Below are 27,147 nucleotides of genomic sequence, written 5' to 3' on the forward strand. Positions count from 1 at the left end.
TGAGTAAAACCTTTTTATATCAGTTAATCCTGTTGTAAGTCATTGTCACGTTAATTTTCAGACGGTCCCTACACGAGTTACTACTGCCTTGAATCATGGCCGTCGACTGACTGTACCCCGACCATATGGGACTCGCTAGAGAAAGCTCTCACTCTGCTGATACATATACGATGTAAACGTTTGGGAAGCTAGAATTTAACGAGTAGTTTGGGTGCGCCTTGATGCAGATATGAGGTAGCTGTTGTGAATTGGGCAGCGTTTTAAAGTAAGTTACTTAGTTTTGTCAAGTCATAATTTTTTTTACATACAAAAATGTACGGTTTAACATCCAACAGCGGACTCTTGCGGTCGGAGGAAAGTTCTGGAAGCAGCAGAGCCCTCTTGGTCCACCGCAACATTAAACCCATCAGGACACATGAGGTTGAGAGTAACTTTAGCCTGTTAAGTTTGGCAAGTGAAGAGGACGATGAAGTCCAGTTTGACAGTAAGCAGCTTTTCTTCTTGTGCTACACATGCTGGCTAGTGTTCCGTTAATTTACTGTGTGCTCAGCCGTATTAAGTAAACATTAGTGGCGGTTATCCCACATTACTTAACACACTGACCCCAGAATGAGAAGTCTAATCTGTTGAGTTGCTTTATTGCTTTTTTTTTTTTTTAAAGTGGCAGGGGCGTAGTTAAGTATTTATAGGCCATGTGAATACAACGTGACTGAGCCGTCCTTCCCCCTCCTCCTCAAGCTGTAGGGTTGTGATGCAGTCCATTTGACATGGAAAGTCGGCATTTACAAGTTCAAAGTCGGAAATTTCAAAGGGAACGCCCCTTTAAGTCTGAGAACCTAATGCTGCATTCCATTTACCTCGGAAGTCGGAGGTTGTAACTGGGAATGACCTCACACCCGAGTTGATGGCGTTCCAGTTAACACATCGGAAAACCTCGCTCGGCCAGCCATTGTTTAGAATAGCCAGGTTAGCTACTGATTCGCCGTTTGATTAAAAAAAATCATTGTAAGGTATTTACTCATACTAAACACTGTAGCGAAACGTCCGCAGACAGCAGTTGGACAGCACTTTTTGTACGAACATTTCTATGAGTCACAAGTATACAGAAGTGCTAATAAACAGTAACAACAGCTTTCACTAACTGTTGATAGCCATCTTGGATCACGAAGTCGGGGCAGTGCGGTTCTCCTGAGGGGGGAGTATTCTCTTTGAAATTTTGATTTCGTGAAATTCCGACTTCCCATGTCAAATGGAACGCACCATCACTGCCCCGATTTCGTCATCCAAGATGGCTGCTCTGAGTATAAACTCGATAACTGGAACGGCGTCAACTCGGAGGTGACGTCCGACTTCTGAGATAAATGGAACGCACCATTGAGTCCACCCTGCCATAGAGCTCAACAGTAACTGCCCACTTTTTTCACGGGTCTGGTTCCAGGAGTAAATTCACTTGACCCATTGGCTTTTCCAAAAATCCTTATTTAAGGAGTTTTAAGCCATGAACCAATCCAACCAACCACTATATAAATCATGATCATAAAATATTTGAATCAGAGCAATTAACAAAAAAAAAAACGAAAAATGGGGGAAAAGGCAAAGGGACAAGACTGTACATAATTTTTTCATAAACCATTGCGATGTATACTTTTTCCAAGGACTTTCAACTTAACGATAGTTTAGCACGCTTCTTCTTGAATTGAATCCTTCTCATAGTGTTTATATTGTTGATATTTTGTAGTTTGTGTTGTCATTGAAATGGTACAGTGCTTTATTCCGGACTCCAATCACCACTCAGGTGTCAAGGAGCGTATCACAGTCTCATAGCTGGTGGTGAGTCATCGGATGGTCGTGAAATTATGGCTCATAATCAAAATCCCGATGCAGAATATGAATGGGATTTTTACTTCCGGAACCTCACTGTTGAGCTCTACTAGAGGGTGACAGCTTCTGTCTTCCAATTCTTCTTATGCTATGGAGTTTAATGGCGGTTAGCATGTTGCAAGAAGGTGCCAACCCATTTCTTAAAATCAATCTTAAAGCAGACAGGAAGCCAGTGGACTAAGGCTAAAACTGGGGTTACGCTTTTTACTTCCAGTTTTTTTGTTATCTTGACCAACCGCACATCTCGCAGTTTTTATCCCACATACTTAGCGACCTCGTGTTGATCTTTGAAAATCCCATCTGTTTGTGTCACCCCGACTCGATACGCCTCGTCTGGCCTTTTCATCTGGCTGTCATCACTTGAAACACTGCCCTTCTTCCTTTTCTCATTCATAAATCCTCTCTTATCTGCTTCTGTCTCTCATACTGTCTGACACTTCCTGTCCTATTCCCTTTCCCACAAAAATACTCCTGTCCTGTCAAAACCCCATGATAAAGTAAAAAAAGGATTCCTGTCTCGTCCCAATCCCAGAAGAATGACCAGTGCCATTCAAATCAGGAAGGGGATGGACCAAAGCGTCCATTAATGAAGCATTGCATATCATTCCACAGAGAAGAGCTATGTGAACAGCTATAGAATAAATGGTCCAACGTTTCTATTTCCAGAGAGCAGAAGGAGCATTTTTCGTCTACAGAAGGGATAAATTTCTAAATAATCTCGTTACAGGGGTAACAATGGTGAAGAATTTTAAATGATATTTCTTTAACTTTATTTGTAATTAAAGATTGATGTGGGTTACTCCATGCTCTATTCCAATTAATATTTTCATACCGGGGGGTCCATTTGTACCTGCATGCAGGGATAGATTTTGCACATAAAAGGTTCTTAATTACTTTGTTGTTGACTTTTCTGTCTAGAAAAGATAGACCATTTATTGAAACACTACATGAGAAAAATACATTCATTTGATCCAAATCTTTCTCATCTCTAAGTAGGGTGATGATCCCATGGGGTATATCTCTGGTTACAACGTCAAATTCTTTTCTTGGATGATGGAAGTTAAATTTATGAGTGAAGTCTTCATTTGTTGAAATTTGAGTTATTTAACAGTTGGGCTACGAGTACAATGCCATGTTTAAACCAGTTTTGTATAAAGAGAGTCTTGTTTCTATGTCTGATGTTCCTGTTGTTCCAGATAAAAAATTTGTAAGGGGAGAAATTGTGTTTGTATAAAAGTGACCAACAAGTTAGAGCCTGTTTATGGAAGTTTGACAGTTTGATTGGCAGTCTGTTGATGGAGTATGGGCACTGAAGCAAGAATGTGATTTTACCAAGTTTTTCAAAGATAAAAGTTTGTGACAATGTTCCACAAACTGTTTGGATTTTTCAAAAATCTTTTAAACCAGTTGATTTTCAATATCTCATTTAAAAGTGAGAAGTCAATTACCGATAAAACCCCTTCCTCAATTTTATTGGTCAAGATGTTTTTTCTGATTTTATGGGGCTTCTCCCTCCATATAAAGTTATATAATAGTTTGTCTAGATTGGCACATTGTAATTTAGTTATTTTTATAGATGTAAATAAATATGCTGCTCGTGAGAGACCTTCTGCTTTAGAAAGAAGAACCCTGCCATATGTAGATATATCTCTTGTAAGCCAAGAATCAAACTTTTTATTAATAGAGTCGTACAGTCATTAACTTGTGATTATGACTGATTTTTACTCCAAGATAGGTTACTAAATTCTTTATATTTATCCCACATATTTGACCCGAGTGCTTATTTTTAAGAGAAAACAGCTCACATTTTGATAGATTTAGATTCAAACCTGAGCTTTCAGAGAATTTGTTCACAACCTTTAGTGCACTTCCTATTTGGGATTCATTTTTTAGAAACAGGGTTGTGTCGTCAGCCAGCTGTGATATTTTTATTTCTCTTTCGTTTAATGTAATTCCTTTGAATGAACTCTTGTGAATTAGGTCACAAAGAATTTGGGCTACAATCAAAAATAGAAGAGGAGATGTGGGGCAGCCTTGGCGGTTACCTTTCTTTATGTAAAATCTAGGTGAGGTTCCATTCGCCAATTTAATACAACTGTTTCCTCCCATGTACAGAGTTTTCACAGCATTAATAAAATTCTGATCAAAATTAAAAAACTTTAAGGTGTCAATAATAAATTTGTGGCTTACCGTGTCAAAAGCTTTTTGAAAGTCTAAGAATAAGATAAGGTGTTCATCATCTAGAAAGTCTTTGTATTCTATCAGATCCAGAACTAAGCGAATGTTATTGGCTATGTGACGGTCTTTCATGAAACCAGATTGGCATTCATCAATTAAAGTGTGTAATTTAGATTTGAGATGTTTTGCTAAGATAGATGCTAGAATCTTATAGTCATTATTTAGCAATGTAATGGGTCGCCAATTTTCAATTAATAGAGAGTCTTTGTGAGGTTTTGGAATAAGTGTTATGACGCCTTGCCTCAGAGAGGGAGGAAGTTCCCCTCTGTCAAGAGATTCTTTGAAGACAGCCAGAAGAAATTTACCTAATGACTCAGAGAAACATTTGTACATCTCAGAAGTCAGGCCATCACAGCCTGGTGATTTATTGTTCTTTAACTGAGTTATTCCCCAATTAATCTCCTCAATAGTTATGTCCTGACAGCAGATTTTATTATATTCTTCATCCACACAGTTAGGTGAGTTAATAAGGTTAAAGATTTCATTTGGATCTTTGAGATTATTATCTTTTGAGTAAAGTTGTTCATAGAAAGCACATATATAGTTTGATATTTCTTTACTGTCCTCACTAATCTTTTCCCCAATGTTAAGTTTTCTTATAGCATTGATTTCTTGTCTTCTTTTTTCCATGGTAAAGAAATATCTGCTGTTTTTCTCTCCCTGTTCCATCCAATTCCTACGTGACCTTATAAAAGCTCCTTTTGCTTTGTCTAGTTGATTTTGTAAGTCTAATAAGGCATTATTATCTTCTTGGCTCAGCTGTTCTTTTTCAGTATAATTTTCATTTTTAGTTCCTCATGAGATAGTAGAGAATTATTTAATTTCCAGTAACTGCTAGAGAGCCTCCCTCTTTGTTCCTTGCTGACTTGAATAGATAAAGAGATGGCCTTATGGTCTGTCAGAACAGCAGGGGAAACAGTGCATGACTCAACGGAGGGCTCTAACTCAGCCAAAATAAACCAGAAATCTATTCTGGACTGTAGGGTATGGTTTCTGTTGCTCCAAGTGTATGTTTTCAACAATGAATGTTTTTCCCTCCATATATCAGTGAGATCCAGTCTTTTTGTAAAGTCAATTAGTTTTTTTGAGTTTGGAGCTGGTTTTGGCGGGCACCTGTCTAATTGGTTATCCATAACCATATTAAAGTCACCGCCCAAAATGACCTTAGCTACAGGATATTTAGACATCAACTCATTTAAAACCGAGTCCAGCTCCTCCAATAGTTTCGAATTTTGAGAGAGTGAGCAGTACCCATAGATGTTGCCTAAAATAAAAAATGCATCTTCCAAACAGGTAATAGTAACAATCCAGTGACCATTGGTATCCCTAATGGTATTAACAACCTTTCCTTTAAATTTATGAGGGAGAATAGCAACCCCTGCTGAGTCGTTGGATCCGTGAGTCAACCAGATGTCCTCTCCCCATTGACTCTTTCATAACTTTTCGTCCTCTTTACATGAGTGAGTCTCTTGGATGAAAATAATATCAGCATCGTAGTCCTTACAAAAAATGAAGATGGCTTTTCTTTTAACAATGTTTCGTAGTCCTCTGGCATTATATCAAATAAAGATATTTCTACATATTTGGACAGTTCAATCCTGTTCTCTATTGCATGAAGAGAAACTGGTTAAAGGCCTCTAACACTGTCTAATTTTAGACACAAACTACCCTACACACACAACAACATTTGTGGATGACAAGACAGCAGTGTAATGAAACAGAGTGCAATGGATGCTGGTATAAATATATTTGTGCAGGTATATATGTATACCTGAGGTAGGTGGATATGATACAGAGATTACATACAATATGAACAGCTATTTTATTACAACTTTGATGAATAAATAGTAAACAGTATACAGAATACATATACAGAAAAATACCACAATAAGACCTAATATTTTTTTATATGCATAATATATGTCCAACCCTAATCAAGAAGCTTAAAAGGATACTCCAGCAATTTGATATTGCAAATTTATAAAGCAGGGGTACCTGTGCCAGACAGCTTAAAAGAATGTTCAAAATCGAAGCAATGGATACCAGGATATCCAGACTCTTCAACGTCAGTGGATTTTTAAACCTTTCTCATAATGCAACTTAATAGCACCTTTCATTAGACCCTCCCTTCCTGTTACATGCAGCCATCTTTCAAAATAGTTTATAACACAGATTTAGTGTCAATGTTTGAAAACTCAAGCCAACCTCAGTTATTTTCTCAGACTTTAGCAAGCTCCCTTCCAGAGCCTCAGAAGACTTATGTTTTCACCGGCTGAGTGGTAATCTCCATGACAAGTAAATGACAAGGTGGAGTGATCCTTTACCTCTTACCGTGTACTAATAGGTTTGCATGGGTCTTTTGACATCACTGGTAAGTCAAATCTTAGTCCACCAATAAATTTGTATTCGAAAACAAGTCAAGACCTGTCATTTCACACCCTACAGTTTGATGAAATGAGAGTGTCAGGCAACTTTTGAAACAGCCTCTTCTTTACATTCTGGCACAGTGACCAAGTGTCTCCGCTTGGTCATGTGTTTATAGCAGACATTCAGAGGAGGAGGCTGGTGTCCGCTGGAATAGGCAGATAAGCGTTACTGCTGTACACGCCCCCTCATGTATAAAGAAGATGAGCCCATTTTTTGCCTTGGAGGTGAACAGGATAATCATTAGTACCGCTCTGAGTGCTTAGTATTGGACCAAAAGTGTTTTAATACAGAAAAATGGACCTAGGAGACAAAAACATTGTTGAAATGATAGCAAGAGTAATTGAAGAAGGTAGGACTGTAGAGAAGAAATACTGTGGTTATATGTGTATTTGATTTTAGTGGGATTACAACAATGTCAAATATAAACTGTTGTTTTGTGCCACAACCTCCAGTTCTCAATTTCCTTTGGAGGTGGTGTTTCTTTGTAAAAATGATGCAAGAGTCATGCCCAAACAGTGAGTTCTTGCATTTTAATGTATTACTGTTTCTGCTTATTTTATTTTATTTTATTTTTTATTTCATATGCTCAGCTTCCGACATAGACAATAACCATGAGGTGTTGATGGCTGGTAAACATTACCCGTCCATCCATGAGTTCGCCTCAGCAATCCCCAACCACCTTCTCTTGGGCTCTCTACTAGAGCACCTGTGCTTCGTCTACGAGAGCAATCCAACACGCTCGCGTATGCTTTTTAAAGGTATGTAATGAGATGTTGTTTAGAAATTGTAAATATATGTTTATCATTATGATTGTCATTAATTTCAAATTGTCCCTCTGATAGTTATTGGCCAGCGTTTAGCCGCCATGAACCTCCTCTCACCTTTAGCCATAAGTGATGAGTTTAGCACCGTCAGACTCCAGCACAATCGGGCCTTCACTGAGCTGCTTCATGCTGCCAGCTCCTCGCTGTACCCACAGGTAACTGGACAAATCACCAGTAGGTGTCTTTGTAGTAGTTGGTATGTTGTCAGTTTTGATGTTGGGACTAGTTAAACTTTTTTAATGAATTATGTTAAGTGAGTATTTGCACTTGGTATACAGTAATAGACGTTGTCAATAAGAGTATTGATCAAAGCAGCAAACGCAGCTTACGGTTTTGTTAACAGAGAAGTGCTTCAACAGGTTACTAACTGATACAATATAGTGTGGTAACTGTCTTCATCTCATTTTTCAGGGCCAACAACTTCTCGGCACAAACACACACAATCCTGCTGTAAGGTAGGTTGAGTAGTTTATGATGTTGAGTTGCTTCAAAGATATCGTGTATATGTAAGTGTTGTATAAGAGATGTTTGTTTTTGGATTCGCACAGACCTAAGGAGGGACTTTTTCAAGCGCAGACGTCCCGGTATCTTAGTGAATTTGAAGAATTATGTCGACTTGGAAAAGGATCATATGGAAATGTTTTTAAGGTATTTTACTCCCTCATATTATTTTTTAACTTCTCTGAAGACAAACACAAGTTGAGTTGATCAACACAATGATGTTATCTTTGGCATTATCTTGTAGGTTATTAACAAACTGGATGGACAACATTATGCTGTGAAGAAGATTCTCATCAAAAAAGTGTCAAAGGATGACTGCATGAAGGTTGGTCCGTCAGTGTTTTATGAAAATTTTTATGCCCAAATGCAGATATATAATAGACTAATAATTACATAATTCTATTTTGCTTTAGGTACTCAGGGAAGTGAAAGTGTTGTCCAGCCTGCAGCATATTAATGTTGTGGGCTATCACACTGCGTGGATGGAACATGTTCAGCCTGCTGCATGTGAGTAGTTTAGTGAACAACAACACTGACTCTTCCTATCTTAACACGAGCTTTATGTGAAAAACGTCTTTGTTGCAGATCCTGAATCTCTCCTGCCTGCACTGGAATCACCTGGACAACAAGACAGGTAGGATCCAGCGTCAACTGATCTTATTAATTGTTATGGATATTTTTCATTGTATTTTCTTTTCATTGTACAATACAAATGATCATAGCATATTAATTGATAATGGAATTAATCAAAGGTGCTGCCATAGTATTATTTATTATGTTATTTATAAGGCTTATTGATACTTAACATTTTTACCTTCTGGTGGACTACTTGTATAAGGAAATAGCTTTAAAAGTTGGTAGGGTTACAAATTTTTGCTAAGAATGTATTATTAATACTATTATTTTTTGACAGGTAAAAAAAATCAAATACTATTTACACTATAGTATTTATCTCAGCTAATACTCATCATTTAATCTATCTTGACTCCTTCATTCCCAGTTCTTGTGACAGCCATGACGGCAGCAGCAGCAGCTCCTCGATTGTTTTCCAGAGCCTCAGTCAAGTACAGACAGATGCTGCTTCAAGTGCCAAAGTACCCCTAAGAGAGACCCAGCCCATCAAAGCTTTAGTTCCAACCCAAGAGAAGGACCAGGTGGTGTGTCCCAAGATGATGCATCGGATTCCCAAGAACTACATCCCCTGTGTGTTCCTGGGACAGCAAGGTCCCATGAAGAGCTCCAAATGTCCTGCCATGGGTTGGGAGAGTTCAGAACGGTCAGAGGAGGAGTCCAGCAGGAGTAGCATCGAACTGAACAACAACTCCTGCATCAACAGAGAATATCAGCCGTGGGCTGACAAACATACAGTAAAGCCTTCTAAAGAGGTAGTTGCTTAAAGAGGCTTTCAGTGATCAAACAAATGATTAGAAATATTCTGTTTTATAGCTTACTGAAAGTAAATCATGTGTTTTTTAAAATGTACACTTAGAAACAACGCAAGAATTTCAGTTATGTTTCGGCTGTATCGGCAGGTACACTTCCACCTGATGCTCTATATCCAGATGCAGCTGTGTGAGCGCTCACTAAAGGACTGGATCTCTGACAGGAACACCAAGCAGAGAGAAGAACAGACCTTAAGATGTAATTGTTGTTGTCATTTATTTCACACCTGTTCTGAGTTATAAAAGTATACTTGTGGTAAATAAATATATTTTTGTATTTTCAGGCCCTTATGGATGTGTTGATCCTGAACGCACACTCGGCCTGCTGAGAAAGATACTTGAAGGAGTAGCGTATATTCACTCCAGGGGAATCATTCACAGAGACCTGAAGGTAAGGTGCTTTGTTTGATCAGATGTGTTGTCTCTGTAGCTTATTGCAATTGCTTATTACAGTCAGATGCAGTTTGCATTGACACATGGCTGTTAAATGGCCATAGGAGCAATGTCAGATAAGTTATTAAAAGAGTCCTGTTCACTATCTGTCACAAAGGAAATGTGTAAATTCTCCCAGTAGTTGACTACAAAGGCATATAGTCTCTCAGGCAGTATTCTTCTCAACACTTGTGTCTTGTCTTGGACGTGTTTTAGATAAATGTCACGCTTGCAAATATCCTGAAGCCTCTTTGGCTGCTGAATGAGTTTTAGTAGCTGGTCTCTCTGTCTGAAGAAACATGGTAGTGTCAAGGTAGAGGGTAGGTGGCCTCTCTGGTTGTAGACTGTGAGTGGGGACGTCAGACTGAGGAGTTTCACCAGCAGAGAGCTGTTCCTTACATTAGACCTGTGGTTCAGGAACAGGAACAGACAGTTCTCCCCTGCGTTGCTCAGCTTATTGATATTGGCTCCGTAACTGAGCAGCAGGTCCACCAGCTGCTTGTTGCCCATGCTGCATGCCTCCTGTAAAGGTGTCATCCCAGCGTTGTTCACAGCGTCGGCCTCGGCCCCCTGCTGAAGCAGCTCAGAGATGCAGCTAACATTGTCCTCTAGGGTTTTAGTGGACTTCATAGCCATTGCCACAGCAGACAGGTGCAGAGGAGTGTTCCCAGAGTGCTTCACCCCCTTAAAAATAGTCAAGAATGTGCTTGAATTGAATGAAGGACAGATGTATAACCTAATGCACACATTTCAACAGGATAAAGAGCACTGAAAGGACAGTAAAGTGAGGGCAAAGGGGAGTCGCTGAGTGTCACTTATGCAAAAAAAAAAAATCTAAAATATTCCATTAGTGAATAGTATTTTCAACATTTTTTCATTTGTTTGGTCTACCCCAAAAGAGTAATTGCCTAGTTGATTTGAGACCTACGCTATAGGTGATTTGCCTGATATTAGATGGCAAACAGACTGGGCACATGAATTGGGTGTCCTTTTTTTATGCTGAATTGGTCAAAGTTTTTTATTCATTTTGTATTTTCTTTCTTTAGCCTGTCCAAGGTTAAGATTTTATATCTTCGTCATGACATACATTTGGACTTGGAGTAGCTATGACATGTTTATAATGACTGCAGTTGAAGGGTCTTTTGTATTTTATTGTGAACGTTTAAGCAAGAAAAATACAGGAAATGCAAAATACCAAAAAACAACAAAACTAAGGAACAACACCAACCATGTTGATATCTGCTCCCTCCTTGATCAAGGTGGCTATAATGTCCTTATGGAGGATCCCAGCTGCCATATGCAGGGGCGTCATCCCGCTGTCGTCCACAGCATTAACATCAGCACCATAGCTGGAGAGAATTTTGACAGCAGACAGAGCCCTGTAGCGTACTGATAGGTGGAGAGCTGTCTGGTGACTCTTCTCCTCCACCTACCAAAGGAACCACATCAAACACACCTTAGCCAAACATTTCGAAAGGAATTATAAAAATGGATTTGAGGATTTAAGAAATATTTTCATAGATTTTCATTGTTTCTGTTTTGATCTGCAAAATACTTTTCTCAGAAACCCAGTTTCACAGATAGGAGCTTAAATTAGTGGAAAAAGAGGCTAATACATTGATTGACGTTTCACCTTTGCATTGACGTTAACACCGTGCTCACAGAGGAGCTGTAGACAGGCCTCCGCCTGCCTACACAAGCCCATCACAGCAGTCTGGATCTTGGAACCTGGTTTGCTCAGGATGCTCGGCCAGCTGGTTATCACTAAGTGCAGAGTGGTTCGGCCAAGCTGGTCTCTGTGACAGAGGGTGAAATTGGTGCAGAAAGCTGTTAAAGGAAAGGAACCAGTGACAAATTAGACGGTTCTTTGTTTTAGGAAATTATTTTATTTTATTCCAGCTTTATGCCAGAGTTGTTTTTGTTAATTTTATGAGAGCTTTATACTGCAAGAAAAACAACCTCATGGAACACTGTAGTACTGATGGCCGAGATGGTTAGGTGTTAGTGTGTGTATATTTTTATACTTTGCCGCGTATATGTTTGTCCAGACCTCATTTCAGGGTCTGCCCCTGCTGACAGCAGGCTCTGCATGCTCTTTACTCTTCTGTAAGAGGCAGCCAGGTGAAGGGGAAGTATGGCAAGGCCCTAAGGCAAGATGGGACAAGACAGGACAAGACAAACTGAAAAACTGGAAAACCCAAATGTGTTGCAGTCTAACACTACAAGAAGTATATTCTTTTTTGCTATTTTCTTTTCTTTGCACAAATTGAATGATCACACTGGAGCATAAACATGTCACAATTGTGAGTAAACATTGAGCTTCTTGTTGTTATTGTCGATTTGAAGATATTACAACATATAAGATGCTATGTTTGTGCCAATGTGATGTATGTAAATTAAAACTTACATTTAACATGTTTAAATTCTCACAGGTCATTTAAAAAAAATTGTTGCAGTTACCTTCCAAAAAACGTCTTGTGCACCGTCTTGTATCTTGATGAGGAAGTTGCTCCCATACTTCCTTGACATGTCTTCTATACATCCCAAGTCTTCATCCATAATTGCAGTATAGAATTCATTGTTGTGAAACTTCATAAGGTTACCGCCGCTATCTTCGTGTTCCTTGCTCCCTAACATGACCAGGCATCGCAGCCTCACTGCTGTCTGTGCCATTTAGTCTTGTATGCAGCAGCTGAAAGCTGGTTCGTCTGGTTTGCAAGCGCACATTTCTCAGAAGGATGTTGTTCATTTGGCTGTCCGAGGAGGGAAAATCAAATGCGTATCAGCTACCTCTGTTTGCTGTGTGTGGTAGTTTCAATGGCTACTTCTGTTTTCTGTATTTGGTAGTTTCAGCATCTACTTCTGTTTTGTGTGTGTTTGGTGTTTTCAGTCAGTCTGATTTCATCATGTAGGTTTGAGAGTGTCAAAGTGTGATGTACCATAGTGTCACAACTGATAACTTCTTGCTGCAAGCGGGGCCAGTTATGGGGACTGGTGACACCCTTCTGAGTAATTTATACGTCGTTTCAGTGCTTGTGGTTCTTTCAAATTTTACAGAGAATTATAACTTTGTAAAAGCTTAAATGCCTACCAATCCATCTTTTAAAGTACAGGAAATAAAGCACAGTATTTACAAATTTGAATAGAATAGTTTATGTGATGTGAAGCACTGGATTTTTCTGAATCATCTGTACTTTTTACAATGGCTTCATCCAGCAGCTACACGACATGTAGGATGTATCTTCCCATCAGAGACATTATGGGGAAAATTTATGAGAAAAATAAGTGAAGATTTAAAATGTAATGTTAAATGGCCTGGAACCCTAAAATGTCTGTTCTTAATATGTTGTATAAAAACACTGTGATCTTGCACGCAAAAACCTTTTTGCATCTTTACACCTAGTGACATAAGGAACTAATTGTATTGTCTTTGTTTTTTCCACAGCCAAGGAACATTTTCCTCCATGGTCAGGACTGCCATGTTCGGATTGGGGACTTTGGTTTGGCCTGCAGGGATATAATACTGGATGGCCACAACAGCTCCACCTCTCTCAGCAGTGGTACCATATCTCTCAGTGTATTTTATTGACGCAGTACCTCACACAATCCCCAGTAGATGGCGCTATTTGCTTTAAAGTCACATTTCTGGTGTGTTTTGTAGCTTCCTCACATACTACAGGTGTTGGCACATTTGTATATGCTGCACAAGAACAGCTGAAGGGCTCCCATTATGATTCAAAGGTAAACACATTTATGGTATGACAACTAAATTATGATGAATTCAGACTGAAGTTTTAATGTAAAACGACAACAATTTCAAGCTACACTTAATCATTATTTGATTCATCTTCATCTTTGTCATCTTTTCTATCTTCTTCTATTTAACAACTGTCAATCTTAACTGTATGTGTGTTGTTTTTTCTCTCCCAGTCAGACATGTACAGCATCGGAGTGATGGCTCTGGAGCTGTTCCAGCCCTTTGGGACAGAGATGGAGCGGGTCCGGACCCTTGGAGACCTGAGGGAGGGGAAAATTCCAGACTCGTTCCGCCACAGATGGCCACTCCTCACTGAGTACATTGTGAAGCTGACGAGTAAAGAGCCCAGGGTTCGGCCCACGGCCAGCGAGCTTCTACAGAGCGAACTTTTCTGCAGGAAAGACATAGTATGTGGGATATATGGATATTTTAGCTTTAAAAATAATTAACTTTTTATGCTATAAAAGATTTTTTTTTATTTACAAAGTATGCAGCTGTCTGGAAACAAAGGTAAATTCCATTTAGGATTACTTATAATGTTATAACTCGGCATGTGTCACCAGAAAGCTGTGCCTGTTGGATCCAGGAAGGTTTGATCACACTTGCATCTGTAGTAAGGACCCTAATAGTAATTAGCAACTAATTTTAAGAATATGTTTTCCCCCTCAGGTGATCCATGGTTTGCAAATAAGGGTTGAAGAGCAGGAGAAAGAGATCATGCAGCTGAGGAGACAGATCAGTCGGCTTGAGAGCTCAAAAGTCACAGTAAATTTCTCTGAGTCGGACAAGACCTGAGCCTTAAAAATGTCGACACGCTACAGACTGTGAAAACGTCATTTTTTCAACCACTGCAGTACAATACTTAAGTGACTTGGTACAAGTGGTAGAGTGTGTGTAAAGCATTTGAGTGTGTCTTGTACACCTGGATGTAAGGGTGCAACTATTTATTCTCATTCAGCTGTTCAATAAAACCTACTTCTGCTATGTCTGGTGAGATTTCTGAGAAGCAATATGATTATTGGTCCTTTGAGATGTTACTTTTAAATTATTACAAAAAAAGGAAAAAGTGACCTTTAAGGAGAATTGACAATGTCTATTATGATTGTGTGCAGCCTCTTGATCCTGAGGAAGAAGCGTCCCATTGTCAGCAACTTAAAAAGAAATTTTGGACACAGTAAGCCAATTTTGATTTTATGGGGATATTTATTTCCTTGCATGGATGTTGGGAATGTTTTTGTTCTCTGGCCTGTACATGTGGGTGACAGAGGTTTAAAGGCTGAGTAACCACTGACAGGGAATGCACTCTGTTATATTTTGAGAACTGTCAATAGTTGAAATACTATGGGTGCTCTGTAATCTATTTATAAATGGGCATTTCAGCATAGATATAGTAATCTGTGCTGCCAGGTTAATCTGGTTTACAGCCAATGAATTATGCTGGAAACAATTTATATAAAAAATGTTTGACAATAAAACACATTGTGTTGTGGTTGTACTATTGTACACAAAGGTCAGAGGTGTGTACATGCGACGGATCTTCCCGAAACGTTCCTCACGGAGTAACCCGCCAAATGAGCCAATCAGAGCCCTCGTTTCATCGCAGGTACCCGGATGTACCCGTGGGGCAATTAGCTACGTCATTGTTCACCGCCGGACACCCGCTGGAAATAAGGAATGGATTTACAACCGATATTAACGTATTAATAACAGATTACAGGTGAGTGCGTTGTTGCTTTTACGACCGAGCGGCGCTTTAACTATGCAGCCGTGATCGTTAAGTGGCCCCGAGCCGCTGAGATTTGTTGTAGTAGCCTTACACCGGTTCTCTGTCATGTCGGAGTGAGCAGCGCAGTGAGCGCATTCAGCCGCCGGTGTCGAGCCCCTCCTTTCACAGCTAGCTACACGTCCCGTTACCCGGGCGTACGCATTGTAAAGGAAATCTATGTCGAAGTGGAAACAGTAAACCGCCCTTCGGCAGTTGTAGCAGATGGTTATATTACTCTCCGCCATGTTAGTCAGCTTCCACCGTGCCGCCTTAGCTAGTAGTGTTAGCATTAATACTGTCGCACGTAACGTTAGCTCCGGTCGGTAGCTAGTATGTCGCCGTTTCCATGGTGTCGGTGGCTTCAGGAGTCGCTTGCTCCTCATTAGTCTTTCTGTCCTTGTCTTTGTTGAGAAAGGTGAGCTTTTAATCGGCGCTTTGTGTCCCACAGTGGTTAACGGAGGTTTAGTGGGTGTTTTATTGAGGTTTAGCGGCGCTGCGTGTTAAAGGCCTAGCCGCCGTCTGTTAGCCGACGTGAAGCCGTCTGCCGGAGCTGGTGGGAGGGAACAGCTGTTGCAAACGTGCTTCCGACCAGGAAATGTCCTCAGTCGAGTTTTTGAAACTAGTAACGTTCACTTGGTAAATCATTTTCAAGTTAGTTGGTCGAATTGAATATATTCTAAATAGAAGTTAATACTTTGCTGTTTTTTTTCTGGCATTTGTTTTTTAGGGTGAACCTTGCAAGGTGCTCTTACATGTCTGTACAAGAGAGGAGGCGGAATGACTAATGTCCCTGATATTATTTAGTTTATAGCTTTTGTTAATAGACACGTTTGATAAGTGTGATCAGTCAGCCAAGACTTTTCTCCAACATCAAGCCATCGTGGTCTCTTGTTCAGTCATAAAAACACAATGCTGCGTGCAATAACATTCCACAAGAGTTCAGTACAGAGAGATTTCAAACTGCTGCCACTGAGTGTGGATACACATAAATAAGCTGCTATACAGTTGCTGGCACTTCAGTGACTGAGACATTAAATAAACACATGTTCTGTCCCTGATTATTGAAATATAGTGACTGTTTGCCACAAGTGATAGTGATAGATAAGTTAGAAACTGGCTATGACAGATATTATGATGTATTTGACACCACTTTGTAAGTGATTGTTTGTGATAAATAGTGGTGGCTATGGCATTTAGTGGTTGCAATCTACATGTACTGTAAGATATGGGGGAGATGGGCTGTGAGAATGACATGACGTGTATAAATTAGTGTGCGTTTGACTTGTCTAGATTCTAGGCAGAGAATTTAGAAACATTTTATTACTCTATATTTGAATACAGCTTCTCAAGAGATTTAAATTGTGTCTTGATATGCCACACACACAGATGTGTCTATATAAAGCAACAACAGAAATGGAAAAACACTACCTTGGATTAATCTGTTTTTTTTTTTTTTTGCCGCTCAAAGTTGTATACTTCTATGTTTCTGCCCCTCACACAGCAATGAACAATGACCATAGTTGACAGATCTTCAGAAAAGTCTGACCACAAGTCAGTCGGGTGTAAGCGATCTCCCTTCACCAGTGGTGACGTGGGGATGGACGGCAGCTGTTCCAGCAGCTGGGCAGTGGGAGCCACCATGCCCAGTGACTCTCCGAGGCTCAAGGCTTCAGGGGGCTGCCTGGGCCCAACGCCTGGAGCCGCAGTCTACAACAGTACCCCCTCCTCTGTGGACCGGCCTAAGGAGCAAGGTAGGAGCATGGGATTTTTTCAGCTGTGTCTTGCAAGCTGGGAGGAAACTAGTAAGGATGTTGGCTGGTTACATACATTTCACTGCGTGCAGATCCAGGATCAGTCAAGTTCTCTACCCTACCCTCCATTTATCCCTCACACAACACATGGATGAGTTTCCTGGCCTATGTTTTTAAGCAGTACAATTATGCATATGAGGCAAATACCTACAGTCAGTATTTTCCCGCCCATGTTGGAAATGCTGAAATAGTCTCGCATTCAAAACAAAATGTTTTTAAGGCATTACTATCTTAAGACAATAAAGTTGTTTTTACAAAATAAACCACATTGCTAATTTGCGTATTCTATTGTTGAATCTGCTATATTTCATTTAAGTAACATACTGTTGTAAGCCAATTGAGAACTGTTATCTGGTAATTTGATACATAGATAATACAAAGATGCACTAATGAAGCAAAATGTTTTGCTACTATTTAGGCATGAGTGTGACACAACTGGTTTTGTGGGTGTTGTGTTGCTACTTCAACTCTACTTTCATTCATACAGTTACATAACCAAGCCAATTTTGAATTGAGAGCATGATCAATCACTTGAGCATGTAATGCAGTTGTTGTCTGGACATAAAGAGAAGTAGCCAGACTTTAGCACAATCAAAAGAGAAAGCAAACTCTGGCGTAGTTTTTGTAGTTGTTTTTTTTTTTACTTCAGGTTATTTTACACTCTCACTCAGCTGTCTTAATCGCTTTATATTACTGATTAGACTGAAAGCTATGACTGTAAGGTCCTGATGTTCTTTTACTATGTGTCAGTATGTACTTACATAGGCAATGTAGCTTGTACTTGTTGATGTCCTGGACCTGGCAAATGCATTAATCTAATTTTAGTTCCGATGTTGGCTCTGTGTGTACAGTGATAAGCAGTGATGATGGCATTGACTTGCCCCAGAAGGTCCTCTTCCCTCCAGAGCGGCTCAACCTGAAGTGGACCCAGGTCCACCGCATTGGTGCGGGCTTGCAGAACATGGGAAACACTTGCTTCCTCAACTCAGCCCTACAGTGTCTCACCTACACCCCTCCATTTGCCAACTACATGCTGACACGTGAGCACTCCAAAACGTGTAAGTTGGTGTTTCATTGTGGTTCATTGCACCAAAAGAAGTTCTTATGTAATTGTACAGTCATGCAATAATTATCACATCAATCTTGGGAACTTTGGCAGTATCTATGAGCTGCTTTCTTGCCTGATTCATGTCTTACTCATCAATGCTCTGTCCATCTGTTCCTTCTACAGGTCACGAGCCGGGGTTCTGTATGATGTGCACCATGCAAAATCACATCATTCAGGTTTTTGCCAACTCTGGGAATGTTATAAAGCCCATTGGTGTGCTCAATGAGCTCAAAAGTAAGTGATACTTAAGTGTTTTAGTTATATAGTGTCTATAGAGCTAAAACACTGAAGTTGTACTCTTTCACAAAATGTTACCTGACATGAATGATGGGAGGTACTGTGAGGCTGTTTACTGTTTCAATTTTGGAGGGAAATTTTCTTGTAGGAGTTTGTAGTCTGCAGAACATTTAAGTGTGATATAATTTATCGCTTTCTTATCTGTCTTGTGTTTTTTCCCCACACAGGGATTGCAAAGCACTTCCGCTATGGAAGCCAGGAGGATGCCCATGAGTTCCTGCGATACACAGTGGATGCTATGCAAAAGTCCTGCTTACCTGGAACCAAGTAAGTTTCATCCATTTCCAAAACCATCATATGTTTACCTAGAAAGGTTGACCATATTTTCGGCTTTTATTAGATAATTAGTTACTTGAAAAGGAGAGAAAAAAAAAAAAAAAATATATATATATATATATATATATATATATATGCTCTATTTTTTATATTATGTGTTTTGCTGATCCACTGATCAGTCAGCAAAGGCCTTCCAGTCTAAATCTTGCATAAATGTTTATCTATATGTAGATGCACAAGTATTTATGCTTTTCTGCTGAAATTTGTGAAATCAGTGTAGAGCCATTGCCAAGTATGTCATGTACAAAAATGAAGCCTACATGCATGTTTAATAGATACACTGGGCTGACCATTGTGGTTCTCATTGGACTTTTAGAAAGGTGTTTTAGGAACCTCAAGTATCAAGTCGACTCTTATTCTGTAGTAACAGGTGACCTCTCAACTAATTACTCTTGCTCTAATTCCTCCTTTTCTCACTCCTGCTCTTTGGTCTGTAATATGTTGTGACTTGTCAGTGCAAGTAAAGTGACATTTTTTCTCTGTACCCATATAGCTAGAAATGTTTGTCTATTATGTCATTACCCTTATTGGTTGTTTTTCATCCTCATATTTATCTTTGTGACAGATTGGACAGGCAAACGCAGGCAACCACTTTCATTCATCAAGTTTTTGGCGGATATCTAAGGTCCAGAGGTAAGTTTTCATGGTTTCTTTGTTTCTTCAAAACATTGTGGTTGTTTTATTTTACAACTTTGCTAAACTTATAAACAAACTTCTTTTTCAGTTAAATGTTTAAACTGCAAAGCAGTCTCTGATACATTTGACCCTTTTCTGGATATTACTCTGGAAATTAAGGTAAGACACAGTTCATTGTGACGTGTGGGTCTCTTGTTTTACTCCAAATGTGTAACAAACCAATGAATTCAGATCTTAAGAACAGAACCAATAACCGATATTCTCTCCATGCAGACGGCTCCCAGTGTCTCCAAAGCTCTCGAGCAGTTTGTCAAACCCGAACAGCTGGATGGAGAAAACGCCTACAAGTGCACCAAGTGAGTTGTTTTGCAGATAAAAAAGAGCCAGAGTTTTAATTGATTGTTTATTTTTTTATACGTCAGCTGACTAACCTAATATGTGACCTCCACTGGCTACCCATGGCCTCCAGAATCAGATTCAAGTCACTAATGCTCGCATACAGAGTGACTACTGGGTCTGCACCTTCTACCTAAACTCTATAATATAAGTTTACGTTCCTTCTCGGCCGCTATGCTCCTCCAATGCCGCCTGGCTCTGCCATCCCTTCACACAAAGCAATCCCAGTCCCGGCTGTTCGCATCTGTGACACCACGATGGTGGAACGAGCTACCACACGCCATCAGAGCAGGGGCGTCCCTCTCTAACTTCAAGAAGCTCTTGAAAACTCATCCCTTCCGAGAACACTTCCTCTTATAACACCTCTAACTCCTAACATCTAACATGCACTTCCTGTGCTTTTCTTCTTCTATCCCCTACAGTTGACTTGTATTGATTGCTCTTTTTGTTAACTCTAACTTCTTTCACTAGGTATTTACCCCATTGATGCGATATGTGCCATTAGCGCTTTTATTTATTGCTGCGTTTATTAATATGTATTGTCAGTTGTAGATCTTGTGCTGTATTTTATGCTCTGTTAATGAATGTATGTTGTTCCTCAAATGTAAGTCGCTTTGGATAAAAGCATCTGCCAAATGAGTTAATGTAATGTAATATTTGTTTTTCTTAGGTGCAAAAAAATGGTCACAGCCTCAAAGAGATTTACCATCCACCGCAACTCCAATGTGCTCACCCTCTCACTCAAACGCTTTGCAAACTTTAGTGGAGGCAAAATCACAAAGGTACCATGATGTGTGGTCTACAATACCCAGAACCATTAAATAGCTATAGGACCGCACCCATAATTTGTTTTAAATGAATATTTAATTATAATTTAACATTAATCAGCTGTTTCTTGGTCATCAGGATGTGAAATATCCAGAGTATCTGGACCTGCGTCCCTTCATGTCTCAGTCCCAAGGGGACCCCCAGGTCTACGGGCTGTATGCTGTGCTGGTCCACTCTGGATTCAGCTGTCATGCTGGACACTACTTCTGCTATATTAAGGTACTGGCACTGCTATGGACCACTGTTCTAATCTATCAGGACACTGCGGTTGCAAGTACACATGCACACATTTGGTTCTCCAAAACTATCAACAACTCACTATTACAGTTTAGTTCCTACAACAACTCCTGCTTCTAACAGACAACGTCTTAACAAGAATGTAAACACAATATTATTATTCTGTTACAATATATATGATACCACATTTATATATGATGATATTTATACTTGACAGTCAAACTTGCTCAACCTTTATTATATTTAAAGGGTAAGTCTGGGATTTTGTAAACCTGGACCTTTTTGTTAAAGAGTAAGATGGCTGACTGACTCACATTTCCACAGTCATCTTCCTGCAGCAATCTACCTTTTGCGAGATTGTCAGACACTTATAATGAATAGAAGAGCAGTCTGAGCGTTTTTAGTTGATGTACTTTTGACGGGCGCAATTGCCCCAAGGATTACGTTGCAGCTTCCAGCGGAGGCAATCTATTGGACCAATTCCAAAACATTTTGTATGTGTTAGTCATTTAGAACCCAAAAAATATAAAAATGGAGGTTTAAAAATACCAGAATTACCCTTTAACACTTCAAAGCCAGTTCAGAAACTGAGAAAAAAAAAATTTTGAAATGGAAGATGTGTAACAATGATGATTCTGTTTAGCAAATATGTTAAAACCTGCCAAATGTTCTGTTGTGTCTCCCAGGCAAGCAATGGGCAGTGGTATCAGATGAACGACTCCTCCGTGTCTGTCAGTGACATCAGGTCTGTTCTCAACCAGCAGGCCTACGTCCTCTTCTACATAAAGTGAGTAAACCATTGTTTAAATTGATAGGCATTTTTTTATTTTGTAGAGAAAGTGTGGTTAATTTTGTGTCTATGCATGTATGCTGCAGGACCCCCTTGAAAATGAGATGATACATCTCAAGGGGTTATCCTGAAATAAATTCAAATTCAATTCAAAGTCTTTTTACTGTCTAAAAAACATTAAAAAATCTCAATCCTTAATATTAACATTGGTCATTTCAAATGTTTACTTTCTTTTGTGTCACTAGGTCCAGTGATGTGAAGAATGCAGGGGACTACAGCCACATGAGCCATAACCCAGGCATCCCTGGTCAGTCATCTCCACGTCCAGTGGTGATACCACGCATCAACACCACTGTCCACCACAACAACATTGGTTTCATAGGTCCCCAGCTGCCACCACACATGAATAAGGTACTGACAACATTTACATGTAAATACACTGAACAAAATTATAAACGCAACACTTTTGTTTTTGCCCCCATTCATCATGAGCTGAAGACTTTCTCTGTGTACACAAAAGGCGTATTTCTCTCAAATATTTTTCACAAATCTGTCAAGTCAGGTCAAGACCTCGACGAGGACGACGAGCATGCAGACGAGCTTCCCTGAGACGGTTCCAGACAGTTTGTACAGATATTCTTTGGTTATGCAAACCAATTGTTGCAGCAGCTGTCCAGGTGGCTGGTCTCAGACGATTTTGGAGACGATTATCTCAGCAAAGGAGAAGTGCTCACTAACACAGATTCTGACAGATTTGTGAACAATATTTGAGAGAAATAGGCCTTTTGTGTGCATAAAGAAAGTCATAGATCTTTCAGCTCATGATGAATGGGGGGCAAAAACAAAAGTGTTGCGTTTATAATTTTGTTCAGTGTACATATTTGAATGTTAGCAATTTAAGATATATATAGCCAGTGTTTGACCTGGACACTTAAATATGTTCTTGTGTCCTTTTTGTTTCCTCTTCAGAGCACTCTCCACGTTAATGGGAATGGATCTCTGAGGGACTATCCAACTAACTCCAAGCCCAGCACCAGCAGCAGTGTTGTGGGAAAACCTAGTCATGGACCAGCCTCATCCACTTCTTCCATATCTCACTCAATCAGCCGGCCCACAATGATCCCAGATCATGACAAACGGCAGAAGCTTTCATTCTTTATTGGACAAAGCAAACAGAACCGCCCGTCCTCGTCCTCTTACAGCCAGCCGTCCTCTGCCAGTAGCAGCTCCTCCTCCAGCTCTCTGTCATCCTCACAGTCTACCTCAGACGTCCACTCAGACATTCGCTTTGTTCCACGTCAGCTTCACCGCGTTAACGGCACGTCTTGTAGTAACGGGGATCACCGCACCGGAGGCAATGGAGCGTCATTCTTGGTGCCGTACGGCCAAGAGTCTTCAGAGGAATCGGACCAGGAGAACGGGGGCACTCTGGATAATGGCCGTTTAGCCAAGTCTCACCTTAATGGAAACAACAGAGCAGGAGAGGTCTTGGATAATTCTCTTAACGCCACCAACGGAGAGTCGGGAGTGCACCACAATGGTAACGGATTAAATGGATCAACCCATGGCGTCTCTAAATCCAGTCAAAATGGGCACCATTATGGACACCACAAAGTGAATGGACACAAAACTCCTGATAAAGTAAATTAAATGCTTTGTGTTTTGCTATCTCTTCATAAGATTGATAACTTAATAAACAGTAGTTTTGTGTCTGAATGAATAATCATGTCTTGTTTTCACTCCTCAGGTCTCTGGCAGTAGTCATAGCAGTTCATCCTCAGTGGCTTCTGTTGCTGCTAATGGGCTAGACAGCGACCATAGTGAAACAAGGTAAGATTAGCACTCAACAAGTTATTTCTCTGTCAGCCATGTATTAAGCTTTAAAAAATCTCTTTGAGTGCGAGTTAAAAGGAATAATATTAATTTGTTTCAAATTCTACTTTGTTGCATTGACATTTGTGTTTTTTCTCACATATTTACACCATGCACAGGCATTGCACCCCGAAAGTGTAATGTAAAGCAATATTTATATTCTAGTAAATTTTGTTTGTTTTTCCAGCAACGAGGCACACACTTCTGTCTCATCCCAGGCCAGTTCTTCTCAGAGCATCCATCCTGCTGCTAGTGAAAGCCTGCACCTCTCCACTCCTGACACAAGGGCTACAACTGTGTCTGAACCCCGGCCTCAGCTTACTGCCACCTCCACTCTTAGCTCTCCACCTTCAGCCACTGCTACAAAGACCCATTGTGTCACATCTAGAGAATCTGCTTCCTCTTGCCCCGCGGCCTTATCCATCCCGCCAGACTGCTCTCAAGGCACCAGTGGGGCCTCTGCAGCTCTACAGAATGTTAGTAAAAGTGGAGATAAAGCAATGGATCTACCACAGACCAATGATCCGTCAGCAGGGACTGAAAGACGTACAGATGTTAAGGAGCAACACCAGTCCAAGCCCAGTTCTAGAGGCAATGACGGACAAAATTCCCGTGACAAGGAGAGAGACAGACTGTACTCTGACTGGAGCAGAGACAAGGAGAGACACTACAGGGACAGGAGTCAGGAACGAGAAAGTGACAGTGACCGTCATCGGTACAGACGGGACTATCGAGATCATCAGCGCCCCTCATACAGGGATCGTTTACCTCCTCACGATCGTAACTACAGGGACGGGGAGTCTGAGCGTCGCTGGGTGCGACCTGTTCACCATCCCAGGGAGCGTGATCGTGACAGGTGCTCTCACCATTACCACTACTATCACTACCAGCGGTCCAGAGAGGACAGGGGCCGTGGGCGGAGGGGGCACAGTTATCTCTACCGTGACGAGTCTCGTAGTCGGTCTAGGTGGCAGGAGGAGAGTCGAGAATCCCGGGGGGTAAAGGACAAGAGCAACGGCAGGGAAAGGGACTATTACACGTCAAAGGAGGAGGCGTCCTCGCCTGCCACAGTGCCAGAAACCTCCACAAAGTCCAAGGGCTCGCCCTCTCGAGCTCGTCTCTCCACGTCTGAATCTGCTCCAAACAGGGAGGATCAGAATCACAAGAGGACTACTAACCCCCTGAGCAAGGACAGGGAGGACAGCTCTGAGGCCTGTCGCTCTAAAAAACACAAAAAGAGCAAGAAAAAGAAGAAGTCAAAGGACAAAGAGCGACACCGTGAGAGTGGGTGAGTAACACTATCTTTGCCTCCATGTTGCATGAAACAGCTTTGTGTAATATTTGTTTTGATAGTGATCTTCTATCTTCCATTGTAAACTTAATTGGATAATTCCATTCCCATTATTTTAGGGCTGGTCAAACGATTGGTCAATTAATCAATAAGTCAGTCGACAGAAAAATGATCTGCAACTATTTTAATTCATTGAAATAGCAATTTTTCAAGCAATAATCATGGAAAAATGCCAAATATTCTCTGGTTTCAGCCGCTTTGTCATAAAACAGTAAACTGAATATTTTGGGATTTGTATTTAGCTGACGACAAAGCCTCCAGTTAGATCTAGTCGTGGATTGAGATTAATCATTGTGTGTTTTCTGGCTTTGCCTAGAAGCTCCGATGTGGATTCAGACAGAGCCACTGAAACAAAAAAGAAGAAGAAAAAGAGGAGGCAGCGGGACAACGAAGCCGAGCAGCACAGCCCAAGAGCAGCTCGGAAGAACGGAAGCAGTGAGGAGAAGGAGAGCCGCAAGCGACATTACAATGACATCAAGGACACTAAACATGACAATGGTCTTTCGCTAGAAAAGCGCCGGCGCACAGACTATGCTGATGGCAGCAGTGACCGTCTGCTGCCCTCCCACCACACCTCGCCCACAAATGGTTCAACTCACCGCCATGTCAACGGATACACAGGTAAAGCATGTTTTTCACATTCAGAGTCCTCCTCAAATCATTAAAGTGCTGAAATAAATGCTGCGTTGGAGCTTGTCAATTTAGAGTGCTGATCCTGTTTTGTAGGAAACGGTTACAGTCAGACCAATAGCGACTCCCTCAGATTCTCCAGTGGCTTGAAACACTGACTCTGTGAGTGGGCGACCTTTTGATGATTATCACAGTATGCTTGAGTACAGTCAGTGCTTATAAACAGTAGGAACTATTATTGGCAAATGTTTTAGCTCATAGCTCGGCAAATAGATTATATGGAGGCCTCTTCTTTCTCATTTCAGACGAATCAACACCATTTTAACAACAGCAGAGGAATGACATCAACAACTTTTTGACATGGTGCTTCTTCACTGGGAATATATTGTATTTTTACCACAACTAAAGTGTTTTAAATGGTCAGAAACCTTTTTTTTATGCATTTATTTGTTTGCCGTTATTCTCCTAACTATGGTTAAAAGAAAAAAACTGTCACCTGTCACAGTTATGATGAAAAATATTAATATATACTTGTATGAACACAAACAAAGCCTGGAGCTTAAACATCTCAGCTGCTGCTCAGTGGAACTCAGGACTTGAAAACTTGTTAACACCCATCACGGATATCCACCTGCTTCAAATCAGAATGAAACAAAAGGGAAATGTGTTTGCCCAAGAGAAGAACTGTGAGGCTTTATTTGGGCCGCAAGTTTAAGATGTCACCATATCTACAGAGCCGCGGCATTTTTTTGTTTTTTTTGTTTTTTTTTATCCCACCAGGAGTGAACAAACCAATGGAGGGAGATATATTCTTGAATGAGACGGACGAGTGCAGTGGTGGGAGCAAGGCGTCGCTGACTGATACCTCCACATTAACCCTGGACAGACTTGAGGACATTTCCCAGCATTTTTAATTTGTTTGTTTGTTTCCATTTTGCTCTGGAGCCTAAGATTCACTCTCTAATTTTTAAACTTTTTCACAGATGTGGAGGTTTTTGTTTAGATCATGCCCCTCTCATCTCTCTCACTTTTCTTTTGTTTTAAACGTTAAAAAAAAAAAAAAAAGCATACAGAAATTTGTTATCATGGCTGTGGACCATTTGTGTTTGCTTTTTAATGAAAAATACAGTTTGACTTCTAGCATCATAAAAAAAATACTGTGAATTTAATTTTGAACTGTACTATCAGTTACTTTTATATGTAAAAAAATCCTGTATCAGGGTTATCAGTAGATGTTTTGTTGTTTTGCTTCGTTTTTAGAAATCCCCATGTTAATTTTGGACCATATTCTCTGGACTAAAGTCGCTAATGAGTATGGTTTGTTTTGTTTTTTGATTTTTAAACTTTAGGCAGAAGTTGAAAAACTGCTGTTACATCTTTAGTTTAGCATGTCAGAATTTATACATTGTATAAGGTAAAAGCCTTAAAATACATTTGTTAATGTCAGAAATTGTAATTTGTTCTTGGTCTTTTGACTTTGTTTACAAGCTGCATTGAAATGAATGAAAAATGCTGATTGAGATGATTGATGAGTTGCCAGGGATTTTTGAAAAGCTCCTGTCTGCCTTTGTGTTTTATTCTAGGAATG

General features: G+C 40.3%; 3 protein-coding genes across 11 annotated transcripts; 2 read left to right on the forward strand and 1 right to left on the reverse strand.

Moving 5' to 3' along the window:
• Window positions 1-79: 79 nt before the first annotated feature.
• Window positions 80-14,486, forward strand: eif2ak1 (eukaryotic translation initiation factor 2-alpha kinase 1). Of its 6 annotated transcripts, XM_038734947.1 has the most exons (17): window positions 82-265; window positions 336-484; window positions 3,862-3,947; window positions 7,137-7,304; window positions 7,389-7,525; window positions 7,782-7,825; window positions 7,919-8,018; window positions 8,116-8,196; window positions 8,285-8,378; window positions 8,457-8,505; window positions 8,872-9,256; window positions 9,404-9,512; window positions 9,598-9,704; window positions 13,191-13,305; window positions 13,407-13,486; window positions 13,676-13,909; window positions 14,172-14,486. In XM_038734947.1, the coding sequence occupies exons 4-17, from the start codon at window positions 7,169-7,171 to the stop codon at window positions 14,295-14,297; spliced, it is 1,797 nt and encodes a 598-aa protein (XP_038590875.1). In that variant the 5' UTR covers window positions 82-265; window positions 336-484; window positions 3,862-3,947; window positions 7,137-7,168; the 3' UTR covers window positions 14,298-14,486. The 6 variants fall into 6 exon arrangements, with proteins under 6 accessions (XP_038590872.1, XP_038590870.1, XP_038590875.1 ...); XM_038734944.1 differs by lacking the exon at window positions 3,862-3,947 and having other exon boundaries at window positions 80-234; XM_038734946.1 differs by lacking the exon at window positions 3,862-3,947.
• LOC119915417 (ankyrin repeat domain-containing protein 61-like) lies at window positions 8,114-13,400 on the reverse strand. The gene is made up of 5 exons (XM_038734949.1): window positions 12,206-13,400; window positions 11,796-11,890; window positions 11,379-11,541; window positions 10,974-11,174; window positions 8,114-10,429 (listed from the first exon to the last, which is right to left on the reverse strand). Exons 1-5 carry the CDS (start codon window positions 12,416-12,418, stop codon window positions 9,797-9,799), a joined length of 1,305 nt encoding a protein of 434 aa, XP_038590877.1. The 5' UTR covers window positions 12,419-13,400; the 3' UTR covers window positions 8,114-9,796.
• Window positions 14,487-14,542: 56 nt separating the features above from the next.
• On the forward strand, window positions 14,543-27,084 carry usp42 (ubiquitin specific peptidase 42). 4 transcript variants are annotated; one of them, XM_038734932.1, is made up of 18 exons: window positions 14,543-14,676; window positions 16,769-17,018; window positions 17,930-18,136; window positions 18,310-18,420; window positions 18,651-18,750; window positions 19,385-19,452; window positions 19,544-19,614; window positions 19,729-19,811; window positions 20,522-20,633; window positions 20,758-20,898; window positions 21,603-21,703; window positions 21,952-22,117; window positions 22,676-23,347; window positions 23,454-23,536; window positions 23,766-24,866; window positions 25,246-25,550; window positions 25,656-25,721; window positions 25,865-27,084. In XM_038734932.1, exons 2-17 carry the CDS (start codon window positions 16,778-16,780, stop codon window positions 25,715-25,717), a joined length of 3,624 nt encoding a protein of 1,207 aa, XP_038590860.1. In that variant the 5' UTR covers window positions 14,543-14,676; window positions 16,769-16,777; the 3' UTR covers window positions 25,718-25,721; window positions 25,865-27,084. The 4 variants fall into 4 exon arrangements, with proteins under 4 accessions (XP_038590860.1, XP_038590863.1, XP_038590859.1 ...); XM_038734935.1 differs by lacking the exon at window positions 14,543-14,676 and adding an exon at window positions 14,719-15,219 and having other exon boundaries at window positions 25,249-25,550; XM_038734931.1 differs by lacking the exon at window positions 14,543-14,676 and adding an exon at window positions 14,720-15,219.
• Window positions 27,085-27,147: the final 63 nt, after the last annotated feature.

This window comes from Micropterus salmoides, unplaced genomic scaffold, assembly GCF_014851395.1.
Source record: "Micropterus salmoides isolate LMB-PRFRI ecotype aquatic unplaced genomic scaffold, ASM1485139v1 Ms_hic_scaffold_21, whole genome shotgun sequence".
NCBI classification, from domain to species: Eukaryota; Metazoa; Chordata; class Actinopteri; order Centrarchiformes; family Centrarchidae; genus Micropterus; species Micropterus salmoides.

What these genes read in the sequence shown, in the direction of transcription:
- eif2ak1 (XM_038734942.1), top strand. Translation starts at nt 313, where the DNA reads ATGTACGGTTTAACATCCAACAGCGGACTCTTGCGGTCGGAGGAAAGT. An exon ending in ACACACAATCCTGCTGTAAG is followed by an intron (nt 7,826 to 7,918) that starts GTAGGTTGAGTA and finishes GGATTCGCACAG; the next exon opens with ACCTAAGGAGGGACTTTTTC. An exon ending in AGAAGAACAGACCTTAAGAT is followed by an intron (nt 9,513 to 9,597) that starts GTAATTGTTGTT and finishes TTGTATTTTCAG; the next exon opens with GCCCTTATGGATGTGTTGAT.
- LOC119915417 (XM_038734949.1), bottom strand. Translation starts at nt 12,418, where the DNA reads ATGGCACAGACAGCAGTGAGGCTGCGATGCCTGGTCATGTTAGGGAGC. An exon ending in CACAAGACGTTTTTTGGAAG is followed by an intron (nt 11,891 to 12,205) that starts GTAACTGCAACA and finishes ATCTTGCCTTAG; the next exon opens with GGCCTTGCCATACTTCCCCT. An exon ending in AGGGAGCAGATATCAACATG is followed by an intron (nt 10,430 to 10,973) that starts GTTGGTGTTGTT and finishes ACTATTTTTAAG; the next exon opens with GGGGTGAAGCACTCTGGGAA.
- usp42 (XM_038734932.1), top strand. Translation starts at nt 16,778, where the DNA reads ATGACCATAGTTGACAGATCTTCAGAAAAGTCTGACCACAAGTCAGTC. An exon ending in ATATTACTCTGGAAATTAAG is followed by an intron (nt 19,615 to 19,728) that starts GTAAGACACAGT and finishes CTCTCCATGCAG; the next exon opens with ACGGCTCCCAGTGTCTCCAA. An exon ending in ACTACTTCTGCTATATTAAG is followed by an intron (nt 20,899 to 21,602) that starts GTACTGGCACTG and finishes TGTGTCTCCCAG; the next exon opens with GCAAGCAATGGGCAGTGGTA.